The 18,467-nt window shown below is 40.4% G+C and overlaps 1 protein-coding gene across 2 annotated transcripts; it reads left to right on the top strand.

The window, feature by feature from the left end:
- The first annotated feature begins 7,647 nt into the window (after nt 1–7,647).
- Nucleotides 7,648–9,987, top strand: LOC133793374 (F-box protein SKIP23). Of its 2 annotated transcripts, none has more exons than XR_009874821.1 (2): nt 7,648–8,994; nt 9,558–9,675. XR_009874821.1 is itself a non-coding variant. In XM_062230790.1 (2 exons), exons 1-2 carry the CDS (start codon nt 7,713–7,715, stop codon nt 9,618–9,620), a joined length of 1,236 nt encoding a protein of 411 aa, XP_062086774.1. In that variant the 5' UTR covers nt 7,649–7,712; the 3' UTR covers nt 9,621–9,987. The 2 variants fall into 2 exon arrangements, 1 of the variants encoding a protein (XP_062086774.1); XM_062230790.1 differs by having other exon boundaries at nt 7,649–8,885; nt 9,558–9,987.
- The last annotated feature ends 8,480 nt before the right edge of the window (nt 9,988–18,467 follow it).

The following is an 18,467-nucleotide window of genomic DNA, read 5'->3' as shown; positions in this document are numbered from 1 at the left end:
CGCAACCTGTATGAACTTAGAGGCGTTGGGGTTCTTCTGAACCACCATAGTGCCGAGGCGCATGTCTTGTGATAAAAGGGCCAAGGCTCTCTGCTGGGGGCGCACGCGACCATTCAGGGGTGCGCCGCGACGCTAATTGGGAAGATTGGCCAAGTGAGGTTTTGAGTTGCAGGGACTCAAACCTAAGGGCCCGGGAAGGATTCTACTACCCGGTTTAGTAGAATTCGAGGTCTCAGAGGCTAGGACTCGGTCCATAAGCCTTTATTTAATCAATATTGATGGATATCATTTATTATAGTTGTGACTAGGGTACCGCTAAGGCTCGGAAGGGGATCGTGCTTGAAGGTCATTGTTATTTATCTAGTGCTTGGAACAGAAGTAAGAAAATTGCACCCTAGGTTATGATTAGGGCTTGAGCCCCTTTGGATGAGCATGATTATGATTATGGCTGTGATTAATTGATTAAGCATGTTTGAATGCTTTGTTTCTGAATAATTGTTAAATGATTTATGCTTGTCTATATTATCTGATTAGAAAGGCGTGACTTATAAGTCTAGGGCGGCAATAGCGCGCTGAGCGCTAACCGATATGGTTAGGCCTATCTAAGAGTGTGGTATACGCTTGATTGACCCTATGGTCGCTTAGAAAATAAAACGCCAGGTATGCTTGGCCAACACTACGTCTGCTTATACAAAGGATAGGGCAATGGTCCCCAGGGTGACTCTACAATCACTTATCCTAGGGCAACCGACTCTGATGTGACTCTACAGTCACTTATCTAGGGCAACGGGCCCCTGGTGTGACTCTATAGTCACTTATCTAGATTAAATACATGCATGACTAAGGTTATTACTGCTAGGCATGCTAATGATTATTATGTAATATGTTATTAATTGCTTATGAGCATATTTAAGTTTTCTTGCTGAGCCTTGGCTCACGTGTGCTATGTGGTGCAGGTAAGGGAAATGGGAAGCTGGACCAGCCATGAGTTGGAGAGTTTCGGTGGTGGCGTGTACATATGCAGCTTGCTCGACCACCATGGCCGAGGATTCACAGAGGAACTAGGGTCAATTTTCCGCTTAGGCTGGCTTGTGTTGTAATTTCCCGTTTGAGATGTAAATGACCATTTAAATGTTTATTTTGGGATCCCATGTATGAACTTAGACATTTTAATGAAATAATCATTCCTTTTAACCAAATTTTTAACCCTAATCCATTAATCACTTTTAGTTACATGTTTATGGGCAAATGACTTGATTAGCGAGTCTAGTACTGTTTAAAGTACACTGTGTAACGATATTGGCTATCTAGGGCATTACAAGCTATGAGAAGGCATGGAGATGCAGAGAAAAAGCACTTATGTATGTCAGAGGCACACCTGAGGATTCATACTCCAAGTTACTTGTGTCAGTTGCAGCAGAAGAATCCAAATACAATTATTGATTTTGTCACCGGAGATGGTTGTTTCTTGTATTGATTCTTTTCCCTTGATGTTTCTAGAAGGGGATTCCAGTGTTGTCGTCCTGTCATTTGTGTGGATGACACATTCTTGAAGACCAAGTATGGTGGTCACATGTTGTGTGTTGTTGCATTGGATGCAAACATCCATTTGTTTCTGATTGCGTTCGGACCGATGGACAGTGAGAACCATAACTCTTGGACTTATTTCATGAGAAAATTGAAGGAAGTCATAGGGAACGTGGATAGCCTAGCTTTTATATCAGACATGCATGCTAGCATTACTTATGCTTTGGAGGTTGTGTTCTTAGATGCCTACCATGGTGCTTGTTACCACAACATCTACATGAATGTGGTTGCCAAATTCAAAACCAAACACTATCACGATATAATTTGGTGTGCACCATACACGTATCGAAAGACAGAATTTCACAAGTTCTTTGAAAAGATAAAGGTAATTGATCCTCCCATAGCTGAATATCTTGAGGGATTTGGTTTTGAAAGGTGGACTCGCGCGCATTTTCCTGGAAATTGATACAATATCATAACGAGCAACTACGCAGAAAGCTTCAACAATAAAACCAGGGAGGCCATGTCCTTTCTAGTTGTAACTTTTCTTTAATTCATACGATTCATTCTTCAGACGTGGTTTGCTGATAGGCGTCAAAAAGCAGCAAAAGAAACCAGTGTGTTAGCACCCCTGATGGAGGCAGATTTGAAGCAAATTGGTGTGAAAAAAAAATTCCTAGATGCCCAAGTCCTTGGTCATCATGAATTTCTTGTGGTTGATGGTGATGGTGATGGTGATGGTGATGGTGAGGTGAACTTAGCCACAAAATCATGCTCTTGTTGCATGTTCCAAACCATTGGGATACCGTGTGTCCATGCATTTGCTGAAGCCAGAAAAAAGGAGCGTGATCATCTACTCATTGTGTTCCCCTTACTATAAAATTGAGTCATGAAGGGAGACTTATGAGGAAACTATTTACCTTTTTGGTAACGAGGATGAATGGGTACTCCCTAATCAAATCAAAGATATTGTTGTTGGCGTCCCTGTTGAGAAAAATTCTGTAGGAAGGCCCAAGAAGAAGAAATTAGGGAGGTCGAAGAAAAACCGCTATGCTTTGAACGGGGATGTATCATCCAGCCAAGTAAGTGTAGCAAATGTGGTGGCAGTGGGCACAATAGGAAGTCATGTAATGCTAGGCTTTAAGTAGATGTCAGTTTCATATTAACATTGGACATTGTTGTATGAATTTTATTGATTTTACTATGTTTTTTTATTCAAGTACTTCTGTTGTTAATTTGTTGGTTTAAATCAAAATAAAAAAAAAACTACACAAGTTTTTTTTAGTCTGCCTCGGCATGCCTAGACTTACCTCGACATGCCTGACATGTCGAGGTAAATTGAGGCCTATCGAGGTAATCTAGACATGTTGTTTCCAGTAGTAAAGAGGGACTAATTGAGACCTACCGAGGCCTTATTGAGGCAATAGTTTCATATGAATACTTATTGAGGCCATTGAGCTCTATCGATGACCATTAAGGCTCATCGAGGCATACAATTTCATTTGATGATTCGAGCTCTTTCGAGTCCCATCGAGGCATATGGTTTCATTTAATGATTCGTGGCCTATCGAGGCCCATCGAGGCAGATGGTTTCATGTGATAATTCGAGGCCCATCAAGGCAGATGGTTTCATATTAACGTTTAGGGTTCTATTGTGGCTAATCGAGGCAAATTGTTTGACCTATCGAGTCCTATCGAGCACTATCAAGGCAGTGTTAAAATTTGGTGTTTTGTAAATCATAGAGTAGCCATATCGTGACCTGTCGAGTCTTACCGATTTTTTTCGAGGTCAGCATCAAAAATTGTCATAGTTTAGTGCATACATAAGATCACCAACCATAACAATTATCCCAAAACACCCAAACTTATAAATATATATACAAAGGAAAAAACAATGTCTATGAACTCAATGAACTAATTTCTGGTACCATAGGTCGAGACACCATTGGGTCCTGAAAAGCTGCATGTTTTCTTCCACAATGGCGTCAAGTGGGACATCTGCAAGAAGATGCTCTATATATTTTATGGCATACATGCCACAATCGCCATTGCATTCAGGACCATATAAACATTGTTAATAAAGTAATCGAAGCATAATAAACATGAAGCACCATATTACGACTAGTGTAGTATTTGTACCTTGATTTCGATTGAGGGACTTTGTCTGGAAGTAGCCGTACACATTGAAAGGGCGGAGGTCGCTCACTTGGCTGCAACTGTAATCTATCATGATCATCAAATAACACAAACTGGTATAGAAAAGTAGGGAAGAGATTACACCAATTAGTCATGATTTCCCCCAAAGTTGAGTCAGTGAGGACCGAGATGCTGAAATCATAAACGACAATGGTCCAAGTAAGAATAGAAACTTCGATGGAGATCAAATGTTGTGCGTGTGGAACGTGCAAGGAAAAGTATATGGTGGTTGCATCCTTCCATGATTCCAAAAATTGTTCAGGCATGCCACTGATGAATTTCATTATGTCGTCATCCCACATAAACTTATCTCTGGTCTTCTTAGCATTCATCCAACAACCCATGCACACTTGGGGGAATGTTGTATTTAAAACAACCGCTTCTTGGCGATACGTTCCCTTCAAGAAGTGGTGTCTCCTACGTAACAAATGGAGGGATACATCGATATGCTGCAATAAAGTCAAATCGGTTAGGAAAAAAAATCAATAATTTAAAATTAAAAGAAAAGAAAAATGAACTAAAATACTTATTGAATCCCAAAGCCAAGTCCTGACCGTGTTCAATTGTACGAACCACACCACATTATGGTTCCCAGTCTTCACATCCCGATCCCGCTTATTGTTAATCTTCCCTAGGATCCACTTCTCAAATGCACGCAACTGCTTCTTATCACACGACTTCAACGACTATACCTTTGTCTGAGCGCATCCGTGTGTGCCTCGTTGGGTCGGCGAAGTCCTTGTAGTGCTCTAGCTTCCGTTTGTTCCTCTTACCCTCAAGGCCTTCAACCTCGCTAGGGTCCACAATGACTACATCGAGCATACCATCATCACTGGCCGCCACACTCCCTTTCATAGAAGTAGAAGGAGGACCCTCAGCCTCATAATCTGTAGGCAGAATGTCAGACTCTGTATTTGATGCCTGGGACCGCTTCTCACCCAATGTCAATAACTTTGCCAACTGAGCCATGATCACTAATTGATTTTCTAGTAAATTCATTTGGCCTTGCTCTACCCGCTCAAGCCTCTGTACCAGCTGCTCCCATTCAGGATGAGAAGGATACCTTGACAATGATGTAGCTATTGTAGGAGTGGGCTCAACCTCCTTTGGGACATCTTCATAAGAAATAAAAGCTGATTTTGCAACCTCAACCAACTTGTGTGCAACTTTCTCTTGATCTACTTCTTCTTCCGCTTCACCCTCAACCTCGCCCACTCCAGTTCCCAAGTTAGGTAATAGATCGCCATCAACATATGTGAGGCTATTGTAGTATTCTACCTCACCAGGACGTGACTTCAACATGGAAAATACAACCAACTACATTAACAAATAACATATGTCAGAAATACTTTAATAAAGTAAAACCTAAATAAATTAGTTTGTCACATTTAAAAAGATAAAGTGGAACTTACTCGAGTCTTTCAAAACAACGGAACCAACTATGCTATAGAAGGAAATATATCGATCTTGGTAGACCAACCAAGAATCTTGGGAATCTAGTTCCCACTCTTCTCACCATATTTCCTCCCAATATCTGGTATGGCCTCAAAAGGCCAATACTGAAGTGTGGGGGCATAACCATAGAAGCTATTCTTGGACTCCTTTTGTTGTTTCCCTGAACTCTCATTCTTTTTGTCCTCATACAATCTTAATTGTTTCTTCATGTCTCTCTGAACCCCACTCATCAACTTTTTGAAGGACAACTTCCCCCACGGATACTTGAAGAAGTAATCAAGACCCTCAACCAACTTCAGTGAATCACACATATGCTAGTTGTCTTCTCAGGGGCATGCTGTACCCTCTCAATCAAGTAGCATAAACCCAACTTAAATGCATATTCAGGGTTTGTACAATCCTTCAGAGCATCTTCCAACTAACCGAAGCTAACCTTTGCCTCACCATTAAAATATTCCTTGATGATTCAATCACTGGTAAGATGCCCTTTTAACTCATCTGTGGACGACGACTTGCCAAAATTCAGGTCGGTAACTAGGGAAAACTCCACAATACTAAATCTACATACACTGTTGCCCTCGTAGAAATGACCCTCTTCAGGCTTCTTGCTTTCAACCTTACGCAACATCAATTGGTGCAATAGAACCCCAGAAAAATTAAAGGCCTTTGCCTTGAAGAATTGTCCCAATGGGTATGCCTGTTCAATCAACCCATGCCTCTGAAACTCCTATATAAGGGTCTCCATGTGAACACTCCCCTTATAAGTAACACGGGCTCGAAAGTGCTTCTCCAATGGTACAATAAGTTCAGGCCTCTGAAATAAAAAAAAATGTTAAAATTTGGTTTTTTTTAAAGTAATCGGGTAACCATCGAGGCCCATCGAGGCTTGTCGAGACATGTTGAGGCAACACAATTTCAATGCCAATATATATTTATCAAGTCTTATCGAGGCCCATCGAGGTATCACAATTTATAAGCCTAACTATTTTAATCAAGCCCTGTAGAGGCATATCGAGACACCGTTAAATTCAGTTAATTTTTTTTAAAAAAAAGTTTAGTGGTAATAATTGAGGCCCGTCGATGCCTATCATTGAGACCTATTGAGGTTTGTTGAGGCACATTCATACTCTACAACTATCTAACCCCTATCGAGGCCCGTCGAGGTCTATCGAGACATGTCGATGTGACATCCCTTTGGCTCGTTCAAGTCAGTTGAGACCCATCGAGATACATCTAGGTGTTTATAATTGTTGAGTTGACAATTTTCGAGGCCTATCGATTTCTATCGAGGTGGAGGCAAAATTTTGAATAAAAAACCCCCAAATTTTCCTATTAACAATCTCGATCTAACTTATGAACAAAATATCATAAGACAAACAAACCCATAATGGATTGAGGACTCACCTTCGTTTTCTTCTGGGTGGCTTCTTCAAGCTTTGGGTCGTCCCCTCCGATGCACCAACGGCCACAACAAGGAACCGAGCACTGCTAAAGGACGATATGGGGGGTTTTTTGGGGCTCTTGTTTCGTCACCGAGAGATTAGAGAAGAGATTTGGGGGATTTTGTGGGTCTTGGTTTCGGGACAGAGAGAGCAAAGGATAAAATAGAGAGAGATCGACAGAATAGAGAAGAGAGGGAACAAATACCAATGGAATTTTGGAAAATAAGGAAAATAATATGAACAAATTAAGATGTGAAAAGCCCAAATATATATAGAGAAATTAAATGAAATGGCCCAAAATAAAGCCATCAAGAAGCTAATGTCCTCATTTTTAAAATTGTAGATAAATAACCATTTTACATTGTTTATTACTTAAATTGCCATTTTTTATAATTTATTTAGGACTGTATGACTTTAATATAGTGGTATATGTATATTAGTTTTGTTTAATTAGTTTTTATTTTAAAGTTATATTGATTTTTTAAGTTTTTTATAGGTTGTTGGTATATTATTTTCCAATTAGTGTATATGTTTTTTGTGGTATGGTATATAATTTTTTTTTGTGATATTTAATTTCTATTTTATTATACATAATGGTAGTATATAATTTTGTATCATGGTATATACATTTTAATGGTAGTATATAACTTTGTTAGCATAGTATATACATTTTTTAGTAATAATTTTGTATATTTTGATGGTATATTATTTTTCAACTCAATATATTTTGTGGTATGGTATATCATTCAACAACCTATAAAAAACGAAAAAAAATCAAAATAACTTTAAAATAAAAACTAATTAAACAAAACTAATATATATATATATCATAATATTAAAATATTTAGAATAAAATAGTAATTTGTTAAATAGTGTATTTGGTAATATGTGATATTAAATAGATAATTAGACTATTTTACTACAAACTTAAAAACATGATATTTACTTTCACCCAACTTATTTTGCACCATGGCCCATATACATGAATACTCAAATTTCCCGTACAAAAATAGTGGGCCATATAACTGTTTTGTGTTTTTCTTCCATTTTCTCGCCAAAATTTCCCATATTTTCCCGGAAAAACTCTTCTTCATGGCTAATTGGTCCCGACTTCCCGCAGATCTCCTTGTGGAAATTGCTAAACGCTTAGACAACCCACTTTATCTGCTTCGTTTCCGATCCGTCTGTTCGTCATGGCGATCATCTATCTCTTCCAGGCTTCGAAATTTACTGGGTCGTTTCCCCCTCCCAAACGACGGCATGTCCAATTCCATCCGGGGTTTCAACCTAGCCAAACGCCGGATTTTTCTCATCGGCTCGCCTGAAAATGGTAATCAATCAACCCCAGATCACTGGCTTGTCAAAATGGAAGAAAGCGTACCTGGTACCATACGCCTAATCAACCCTCTTTCAAGGTTTGAAATCAAACCCTTGCCAGAAGATTTCCCGAAGGTATTGGATGTTTCGCAATTTAGGGTTTATGAATTGAGTCAAGAATACGTTCTCCATTATATGCATTTTCCCTCCTTGACTAATTTCTTAGGCGATGTTGGTAATCTGTATATGGAGAAAGTTGTTTTCAAGTTTTTGGATTCTGAAAGTGATAAGTTTGTGTTGTTTACAATCCATGTGTCTGGAAAATTAGCTACTTTCAAATCTGGGGATAAGCGTTGGACTATTATCCCTGATATGCCTTCTCCCTATGATGATGCGATTTTGTACAAAGGAAATTTCTACGCTGTTGATAGTACTGGGCGTACCGTGCTTGTTGGGTCGTCTTTAAATGTTGTTTTGGTAGCAAATCCTGTGTATGGTGGTGACAAGAAGTTTTTGGTTGAGTCACGTGGTGAACTCCTTATGGTTGATATGTATCTAAGTTTGTCTCCTGCAGGAGAGGATTTAGTTAATGATGATGTTTTTGAGCAATTTGACTCATGTTTAGGTGAGAGAACGGTTAGTTTCAGAGTTCATCAGCTGGATAGAAAGGAAAAGATGTGGAAAGTGGTGAAAAGCTTAGGGGATCAGGTGTTGTTTTTGGGCGATGATTGCACTTTTTCTGCCTCTGCTTCTGAGTTATCTGGCTGCAAGAACTGTATAATTTTTAATAATTATTTCTTCTATAATGGTGGTCAAGAAGATGGTGTGTTCAGGGGTCGTGATATAAGTGTATATGACGTGGGCAATGGTTGTATTGCACCCTTAGCTAACTACCCGGAGTATTCAAAGCTGTTTTGGCCACCTCCACAATGGATTATCACATCTGGAGTGAGTCTATCTTCTTGTACTTCGAAGTTTTGATTTGATTCTAGTTTCACTTTAAACTTCAAAGGCTCCACCTTTTTGGGGTGTCTAGCTTGCTAAAAAGATCTGCTAGGTATTACTATTCATGTTCTTTACACCATATCTAGCCACGTTGATTTATAGTTTTTTGTTAAAATGCTGATAACGAATCAATACATAGTAATATTGCCGAGCTTGGTTCATATATCTTTTGGCACATGCTGTCAGCTATTGTTTGGTTTTAACTACTGAAGTCTTTTTATCCTAACCAATGTCTTTTTTTTCTTCTTGTGTTTCTTGTATACTGCCTATGGCTTTATCTAAAATTTTAATCTAATTCGACAAAGGGAAAAAAAATGTACATTAGTCCATGATTCTAGTTCTTTTGTTGGCAAGCCTAAATCTTATTGCGAGTCTAGGGCTTCATATATCTTTTGGCACGTTGCTTGAAAATTCAGTGTTTGTATTTGTAGTTCCGTGTTTGTTTGGTGTTTCTAGGTAGCCACCACACTAAGTGGGATTAAGGAAAACCATGATTAAATGTGGTTGACAAGATCTACTGTATTTCCTTCCTGTGTCTGAGACTGGGACTGAGAATTTATATTCTGCCTTTGCGTTAGCATTTCATAATTTTGTTTGTTTAATTTATATTTGAAGGTACCATCAACTGATTCAGCGTTAGCCCAGGTTCAAACTCAACTTGAACAGCTAACCTTGTGATTCCATGAATGGGGAATTGCTCTCCAGGCTCCAGCTCGTTTTATGAGTCTAAATGGCAAGTCAGTTGGCCATTGACGTCTTTATAGAGAGCTCTACAGAACTCAACTCAAGTGCAGGCAAAACTAATGCTTGATTGAATGCTTAGCAAAGCGCTACAAGGTGGAAAAGTGAATGATTTCGGAGTAGTTGCTCATGACACCCTGGACCAATTTTTTCACATTTAATTATGATGAAATATTGGCATTTTCATTTCTTTTTCTAAATCTAAGTATATTGTATTTATTTCCTTGATGGTTTTATTTTATCTTTTGTAAATTGATAAATGTCTAATTACATCATTCGAATGAATATATTCCGTTGCCGATCTTTTTCTTGCTATTAGTAGTTGTTAGTATATAGCTCTCTTTGAGACAGAGCAAATCTCCAAGGCAAATTGAATTTGCTATTTCATTCAAGACATAACCTCAGTTTGTTTTTACAGAAAACAATTTATACTCATTAGCCAAATACAAGCTAACCGAAATTAGTTACATGACCTCATTCATTCTCAACGTTCCAGCATCATCATGTAGTCCCTCATCCAGCGTGGCTTCACACGTTCCCTCTTGGTACACGCTTGATTCTCCCCTGCTTTGCTGCTGGTCATTCCTTCTGCATTTTCGGTGTTGTTCTCCTTTTCACAGACCAAAGGCACCTCAACATCTGGGGCCGATTCTATCTCCCAGCTCCTCATCTGGTCTTGCATCATTTTGGGTTCTAAAGTTATTGGGCCAACCTCTTGGGTCTCACTAACACTACTCCCCTCCCCGAAATCAACCTTGTCCTCAAGGTTGGACAGCTTGTATATCTGAACAAGGGTGTCAAAATCCTCCCAAGTGGCGTCCTCAGGTGAGCTTATCGACCACTGAACCAGTACCTGCCGAATAGGCATGTCATTCCTCATGCGGATCCGAGTAGCTATGATGGCCAAGGGAACCATAACAGGTTTGTTTGCAATGCTGAAGTCTGGCAGCGGATAACAAGTCGTTGACTTCATGCCATGGTATGGTTTCAGCAAAGAGACATGGAATGTAGGATGGATGTGACTCCCCTGTGGAAGCTTCAGTGTGTAAGCAACTGGGCCAGCGCGAGCCATGACCTCAAAGGGGCAAAAGTAACGACGACACAACTTGGAATTGAGGCGGTGAGCCACTGTCGTTTGCCTGTAAGGCTGAAGCTTGACAAGAACCAAGTCTCCGATCTTGAATTCGATATCTCTGCGCTTCTTATTTGCTTGCTGCCGCATCCGATGTTGTGCCTGCTGTAAGTGATGCTTCAAGTGTTGTAGAATCTCGTCACGTGTGAGTAAATCAACTTCCACTGCCTGAATCGAAGTGGTACCCCGAGTATACGCTGGTATGGAAGGAAGAGTGCGTCCATAAACTGCCTGGAAAGGGGTCATGCCAATAGCTGAGTGGTGGCTGGTGTTATAGTGGTATTCAGCCCATGACAAGAATTTACTCCATTGCTTTGGACGGTCTGCTGTAAATGCGCGCAAATATTGCTCTAAATAGCGATTGGTTACCTCGGTTTGACCATCCGTTTGAGGGTGGTAAGAAGTGCTCATCTTCAATGTTGTACCCATCAGTTCAAACAATTTCTTCCAAAAAGCACTAGTGAATATTGGGTCCCTGTCCGATATGATAGTTCGCGGCATGCCATGAAGGCGAATCACCATGTTAGAGAAAAGGTCAGCGACTTTAGTAGCTGAATAATGACTCGGAAGTGCTCCAAAGTGGGCATACTTTGTGAACCTATCCACTACCACCAAGATGTTAGTCACTCCATGTGAATTAGGCAAGCCAACAATAAAATCCATAGCCAAGTCTTCCCAAACTCGCTCCGGAATTTGCAATGGCTGAAGTAATCCGTAGGGGGCCGTTGGGGAATATTTGATCGTTTGGCAAACCAAACATGCTAGCACGAATTGGCGCACATCCTTGCGCATACCCTGCCAAAAAAAATTTGTTCTCAGCCGTATAAATGTACGGTCAGCCCCGGCGTGTCCCCCTAAAGGAGAAGCATGAAACTCTTGAAGTAATTGTTGCTTTAAGTTGGAGTGTTGACTGACAAACAATTTCTGTTGATAATAAAGCAGCCCATCTCTGACCGTGTACTGTGTATCATCCAATTTCCCTTGCTGTAATTGTTCATGTAAAAGCCTAAGGTCGGGACAAGTAATGTTCTCTTGGCGTAATTCCTCTAAAAAATCAAAACGCCCAGCACTAATGGCTAAGTGAAGGGAGGAAAGCGATCCCTCATGCTGCCTGGAAAGAGCACCAGCCACCGAATTGTATTTTCCCGCTTTGTACTCGATAGAAAAGTGGAATCCCAGCAATTTCCTTATGAAGTGTTGCTGTTCCGGAGTTTGAATAACCTGGGTAAGTAGCTCGCGAAGGCTCTTATGATCCGTACGAATGACGAAATGCCTACCCAACAAGTATTGGCGCCATTTTGCAACAGCTTCCACTATGGCTCTCATTTCTCGGATATATGCCGATGCACCAGCAAAGCGCGGACCCAATTTCTTGCTGAAATAAGCCAAAGGATGGCCGTCCTGCATAAGCACCCCGCCAATGCCCACATTGGATGCATCTGTCTCTAAAATAAATTCCTTCGAAAATTCTGGCAGCTTAAGAACGGGTGTGTTAGACATCGCTTGCTTGAGTTGGTCGAATGCCGTGGCTGTCACGGTGGTCCAAGCAAATTGGTCTCGCTTTAGTAACTCAGTAAGTGGTGCTGCAATCGTGGCGTACTGAGCGACAAATCGACGATAATACCCCGTAAGGCCTAGAAAACCTCTCAACTGTTTTAATGTTCGCGGTGCCGGCCAATTTACCATGGCTGCTACCTTAGAAGGATCGGCTTGTACCCCTTGGGCAGAAACTAAGTGGCCCAAATACTCAATAGTCCGCTGAAAAAATTGGCACTTGCTGATCTTAGCAAAGAAAGTGTGTTCCCGAAGCAGCTGGAGTACTTTCCCTAAATGAATAACATGCTCCTCTTCATTGCTACTATATATTAAAATGTCATCAAAGAAAACGATGACGAAGTGACGCAAAAATGGTCGAAAAACCTGATTCATAGCAGCCTGAAAAGTAGACGGGGCATTAGTAAGCCCAAACGGCATGACCACAAATTCATAGTGTCCCTCGTGAGTTCGGAAGGCTGTTTTGTGAACATCTCTTCTATCCATACGAATTTGATGATATCCCGCCCGCAAATCCAACTTAGAAAACACCGTTGCCTTGCCTAGTTCATCTAGCAACTCGTCGATAGTGGGAATAGGAAATCGATCCTTGACTGTAATCCCATTAAGAGCCCGATAGTCCACACAAAAGCGCCACGTTCCATCCTTTTTTTTAACAAGCAAAACTGGAGAAGAATAAGGGCTGGTGCTTGGTCGGATAAATCCCATTGCCGTCATTTCTTTTACCAACTTCTCAATGACGTCCTTCTGAAAGTAGGGGTACCGATAAGGTCTCACGTTTACAGGAGGTGAACCTGGTTGCAAGAAGATTCGATGGTCCACATTTCTGTGAGGGGGCAGCTCCTTGGGCTCCTTAAAAACATCTGCATATTGAGTAAGAATGTCCCTACTATGAGCTGGAAGATTAGCTTCTAAATCAGGTAGTGCAGCCATTGTATTGCTTCGTTTTTCCATGATAGCTGACAAGCGGTACAAAGATTTCACTTCCCCCTCTTGTAACAGCGTATTAAATTGAGTGTAAGAGAGCTGATGTGCCGAAATGTTAGTAGACCCCTTCAGTTTCACCACACTACCTTGCCACGAAAACTCCATAGTAAGTTCCTTATGGTCATGCACACAAGGGCCTAAAGTTTGTAACCATTGCATCCCGAGTACCACCTCTAGACCAGAAATCGGAAGCACATAGAGATCAACAACAAACTTGTGTCCTTGTAAAACCAGTTCAACACCTTTGCAAATTTTTGAACATAAGAGGAAATTTCCATTACCCATATAGACTTTAAACCTCTTGGTCTCGTCGGAAGAAAGTTGCAGCTGATAAACCAAGGATTCTTGGATAAAGTTGTTGTTGCTGCCCGTGTCCACTAGCACCTTCAGAGACTCTTTTCCGTGTTTGGCCATAATACGAAAAATTCGAGGGTTCATCGAATTGGAAAGGGAGTTGAGACTCACTTCCTCCTCTGTGGTTTCGAACTCCGGTACCCCATTTTCGGTCCCTGACTCAACATCTTCGTCCCCTTGTACACACATAATAAGCATCTTGTTCTTGCATTTATGACCATAATTGAATTTTTCATCACAGGTATAACAAAGGCCTCTATCTCTACGGTCTTTCATTTCAGTAGGAGTCAGTTTCTTCACAGGAAGATGGGTGATACCTGACTGGGTTATAGTGGACTGGCTGGAAGGGACATTAGAATTGGGGCCATGTTTACAAGTAGTAAAAGACGATGGTGCGATAACCTGAGTCGGGCTCGCTGTCCGCGACGACCAACTTGAGCGGGTGAATTCCTGTTTCTGCCGAGCCACTAAATCCTCATTCCTGTCTTCAAACAACTGTGCCTTGGCCATAGCATCAGCCAAGTCCATGGGTTTAGCCAGCAACAATTCCCTTCGAATTTCCAATTTGAGTCCCCAAATAAAAAAATTCAAGAACATCGATTCCGCCACACCGGTGATGCGAGGCATGAGAGATTCGAATTCCTCACGATACTGAGATACACGACCCGTCTGAGTGAGCTTCGAAATTCTTCCCAGTGGATCATCATAGATTGATGTCCCAAAACGTTGTTGCAACGCCGTAAGAAAAGAGTCCCAATCGGTAATGGAGCCTCCTTTTTCCATCCATTGAAACCAAGTAGATGGAGCTCCATCCAAGTGAAAGGCGATGACAGCAAGTCGCATAGCCGGATCAACTCTATGTAGATCAAAAAACTTCTGAATCTTGTAAATCCAGTCATCAACGTTCAAACCATCAAAACGTGGAACCTTAACTCGCAAAGTCTTGAGAATCAAATTCAAGTCACGGAAATCGGTCTCCGCATCAGATCTCCGTCCCTTCTCTCGAACCTGCTCTCGGATGGCACTGGCCTCACCCCCCGTGCTCGGAGATGGTGGCGGCGATACCTGGGCCAGACGTTCATCCAACAATGATTTGAGATGCTCCAGTTGGGACTCCGCACGCTGCTCCCATTTGAGGTCCAATGCCTGCAAAAGTGCTGCAATCTCTTCGTTCTTCATGATGAAGGAGGAGGAAATCAATGAAAGCACCAATGTTAGTATATAGCTCTCTTTGAGACAGAGCAAATCTCCAAGGAAAATTGAATTTGCTATTTCATTCCAGACATAACCTCAGTTTGTTTTTACAGAAAACAATTTATACTCATTAGCCAAATACAAGCTAACCGAAATTAGTTACATGACCTCATTCATTCTCAACGTTCCAGCATCATCATGTAGTCCCTCATCCAGCGTGGCTTCACACGTTCCCTCTTAGTACACGCTTGATTCTCCCCTGCTTTGCTGCTGGTCATTCCTTCTGCATTTTCGGTGTTGTTCTCCTTTTCACAGACCAAAGGCACCTCAACATCTTGGGACGATTCTATCTCCCAGCTCCTCATCTGGTCTTGCATCATTTTGGGTTCTAAAGTTATTGGGCCAACCTCTTGGGTCTCACTAACAGTAGTTAAACAATGTTACTCCAAACTATGCTGCACGGTCAAATTTTTCTGAGTCACCAAAAAAAATTTGTAATTGGGTAAAGAAAAGTTTCAAAGGATTATGATATTTTTTTTTTTGCTTTTTTGTTACATTCTAATAGAGTTCCTATGTTATTCTAGCGATTCTTTCATTTATTTAGGGAAGAGGTAGAGGCATCCTGGAAAATAATGTTGGTCCTCATGCAATGTTAGATTCAAGCTCAACAAGAACACTGTTTTAAAGTTACACTGAAAATACTTTCATTAAAGCTATCTGTTTGTATGTATCGAAATAATTATGGTGAGCTGTTACAAGATACATATAAATTGAGGTAGGTATTAGAGATTTAGTTTTTATGACACCTCAATATAAGCACACAAGTATTAAATGTGTGTAGGAGTACTTTAAAAATCGCTCACCAACTCTTTGAAACCGTGTTGATAGGTCACACTATCCGATCAAAATACTCTTTTCTTTTTATCCGTAGCAATGAAAATTTTATTGAATGAATATATTGTAACGTCCCAAATTTACTAATAAGGCTGAGTGTCTTAATTACTGTGTCAGGAAGATATAATTGGATTTATATGTGGAATTAATTGAATATACATGTGATTATGTGGTATAAATAATTTATATGTTAATGTGAATAGTTATGCATGTTTATGTGTATTAAATATGCTAATGTGAATATTTATGCATGTTTATGTGTATTAAATATGCATGTAGGCCCATTTCTGAACATTGGGTCATATTTGTAATTTTTGACCCATTGAGGGTATATTTGTATTATGTATGCATCATGAGTGAGACCCCAGTGCTATGGGGATATATTTAAGATGTGTGGTCTGATGCGATCTTAGTGAGTAGAGTAGCGGAATAGTCACAACGAAGTTAAATACCCGACTCGGTGTGAGCCTAGGGGTATTTTGGGAAACCTAGTGAGTATTCAAGATTTATCAGGTAGCGGGTAGTATTTGATGATTATTTGAGTATGTCGAGATTAATTGAGGATTTATATAACTACTCGAGGAACTAGCAGGAATGTAGCAAATAACGGGTTTGCCTTGTGGGCATTAAATGGCTAAGAGTTGACCTAGGGGCTTTTTGGTATTTTTGATAGCTTTTGGTATTTTTGATAGCTTTTGGTTGGCCTTAGTTGAGGCTAGAAGCCTTGAGAACAACCAGAAAGTATCAAACACTCTGAGTTTTCCTCTCCCACATTGCTCTCTCTCTCTCTCACCCTCTTTGGGAGACTTTAGGAAAATTTAAGAGGGAAGCACCAATCTCTGAATTTTGGGGCAAGGTTTTCTGGGGAGATTGAAGTTCAGGGGTGCTGGAGGCTTTTAAGCTTAAGGGAACAGTTAGGATCAGCTCATCTAGAGGTAATTTGAAGTTATGTCTTGAGATTTTTTAAGTTTTTATGTTTTGAAGTTCTTACTGAATTCTTAGTTCATAGGGGTTTTTTGTTAGGTTTTCAGATGATGGTTCTGCTCTGAGTGTAGTATTGAGGTGTAAAGGCTTGATTTTGGCTATAATCTATGTTTAAATTGAAATCGGGTGATTTTGGCTCGGGGAAAACGCAGGTGAGGTGCTGGAAAATTTGGGTTCGTGGGGATGTGCCGCGAAGTTGTTCTTGAGCGCCACAACCCGCATGAACTCAAAAGCCTAAGGGGGTTCACTGAACTGCCTTAGCGTCGCGGCGTTGGGTAGGGCGCGCCGCGACGCGTGTCCAGAGAAAAGCCTAAGTTTTCTTTCTAACTTGTAGAGGGTCGCGACTCAAATGGGAAATGTTTTCCAATTAGGGTTTTTAGGCTCGGGAACTCAAACTTAAGGGCTCGGGAAGGATTCTACTACCCGATCTAGTAGAATTCAAGATCCCAGAGGCTAGTTTATTATTCCGAAGCTTTTAATCGGTTTAGATTGTGATGGTAATTTATTATTACGTCGTGACTAGGTTGACTGCTAAGGCACATGATTAGGGATCGTGCTCGGGATCACCTTGTACTGTCAAGATGGGACTCAAGGTAAGAAAACTGTCTGTGCCTGTAGAGCAGGACATGACCTGATTATCTGTGTTTATGTTGTGTTCAGTGTTATGTGTAAATGTTTGTAACTATTACGTCATACATGTGTTTGTGACAGAGCGGCTGTAACGCCCTGGTTACTCCAAGACCGTTACTGTGAGCTTTGAACCGTGCTTGACTCTTTAATCGAGTTCTTTGGTTATAAACATGCATCTAGGTGTTATTAATAGGCTAAGGTGAAAACCAATCAAAAGAAAATGATATATTTTATTTAAAACATAAAACTGTTCATGGGCCCATAAAAACGTTTACAAGTTATTTATAATACAAAATGGTCATTACAGTGTGAAATTTACACCCGCTGACCTAAGCGAAAAAAATAGGGTTAACCCCTAGTCCCTCTGAGAAACTCCTTGGCCGTGGTGGTCAAGCGGCCGCATATGTACACATTGCCACATAAGCTCTCAACTCAAGGCTGGGTCAGCTTTTCTTTCCCTTTACCAGCACCACATAGCACCCATGAGCCAAAACCCAGCAAGAAAACTCAATACTGCATGTATATAATATCAAGTGATGATCATGATAATCATCCAGGACTTATAGCCCTAAACAAAGGAGTGTCAGTTGTAAAAGTCACTAATGTGGGTTCCGTACCCTTTACAAATAAGTGATCGAGTCACTAGCTTAAACAAGATAATGTTGGGGTTTTATGCCCTAATTAAAGCCCAAATTCTTTGTAATCTCATTTTATTATCAATAAAAGAATAGAAATCATTTTTTGACTTGGTTAATCACATTGCTCACATGTTTTATTTTCATGATTATTTGTTTAATATAAACTTCTATTAAATCCCAAGCATATAGCTAATCTTATTTATAGTGACGTAATTACAGTGGAATATAAATATGATTATATGTTCAAAATAAGTTAGTCCTAAGATTAGTCAGTGCACATGATTTACACTGACTTGCCAATCTACGATATGATCTACTTACACATTACAGTGTTATGTTCTTTCCAGAACATTAGCAAAGTAGATAAGATCGGATGTATTTGTTACATCGGACTGGACCGATTTTGACAGTTGATAA

This window comes from Humulus lupulus, chromosome 1 (genome assembly GCF_963169125.1).
Source record: "Humulus lupulus chromosome 1, drHumLupu1.1, whole genome shotgun sequence".
Taxonomy (NCBI): domain Eukaryota; kingdom Viridiplantae; phylum Streptophyta; class Magnoliopsida; order Rosales; family Cannabaceae; genus Humulus; species Humulus lupulus.
The sequence above is the reverse complement of the archived record's forward strand: the minus strand, read 5'-3'. Positions and strand labels throughout refer to the sequence as shown.

Coding starts and splice junctions, on each gene's coding strand:
- LOC133793374 (XM_062230790.1), top strand. CDS start 7,713: ATGGCTAATTGGTCCCGACTTCCCGCAGATCTCCTTGTGGAAATTGCT. Junction 8,886..9,557: donor AATGGATTATCACATCTGGA/GTGAGTCTATCT, acceptor TTATATTTGAAG/GTACCATCAACTGATTCAGC.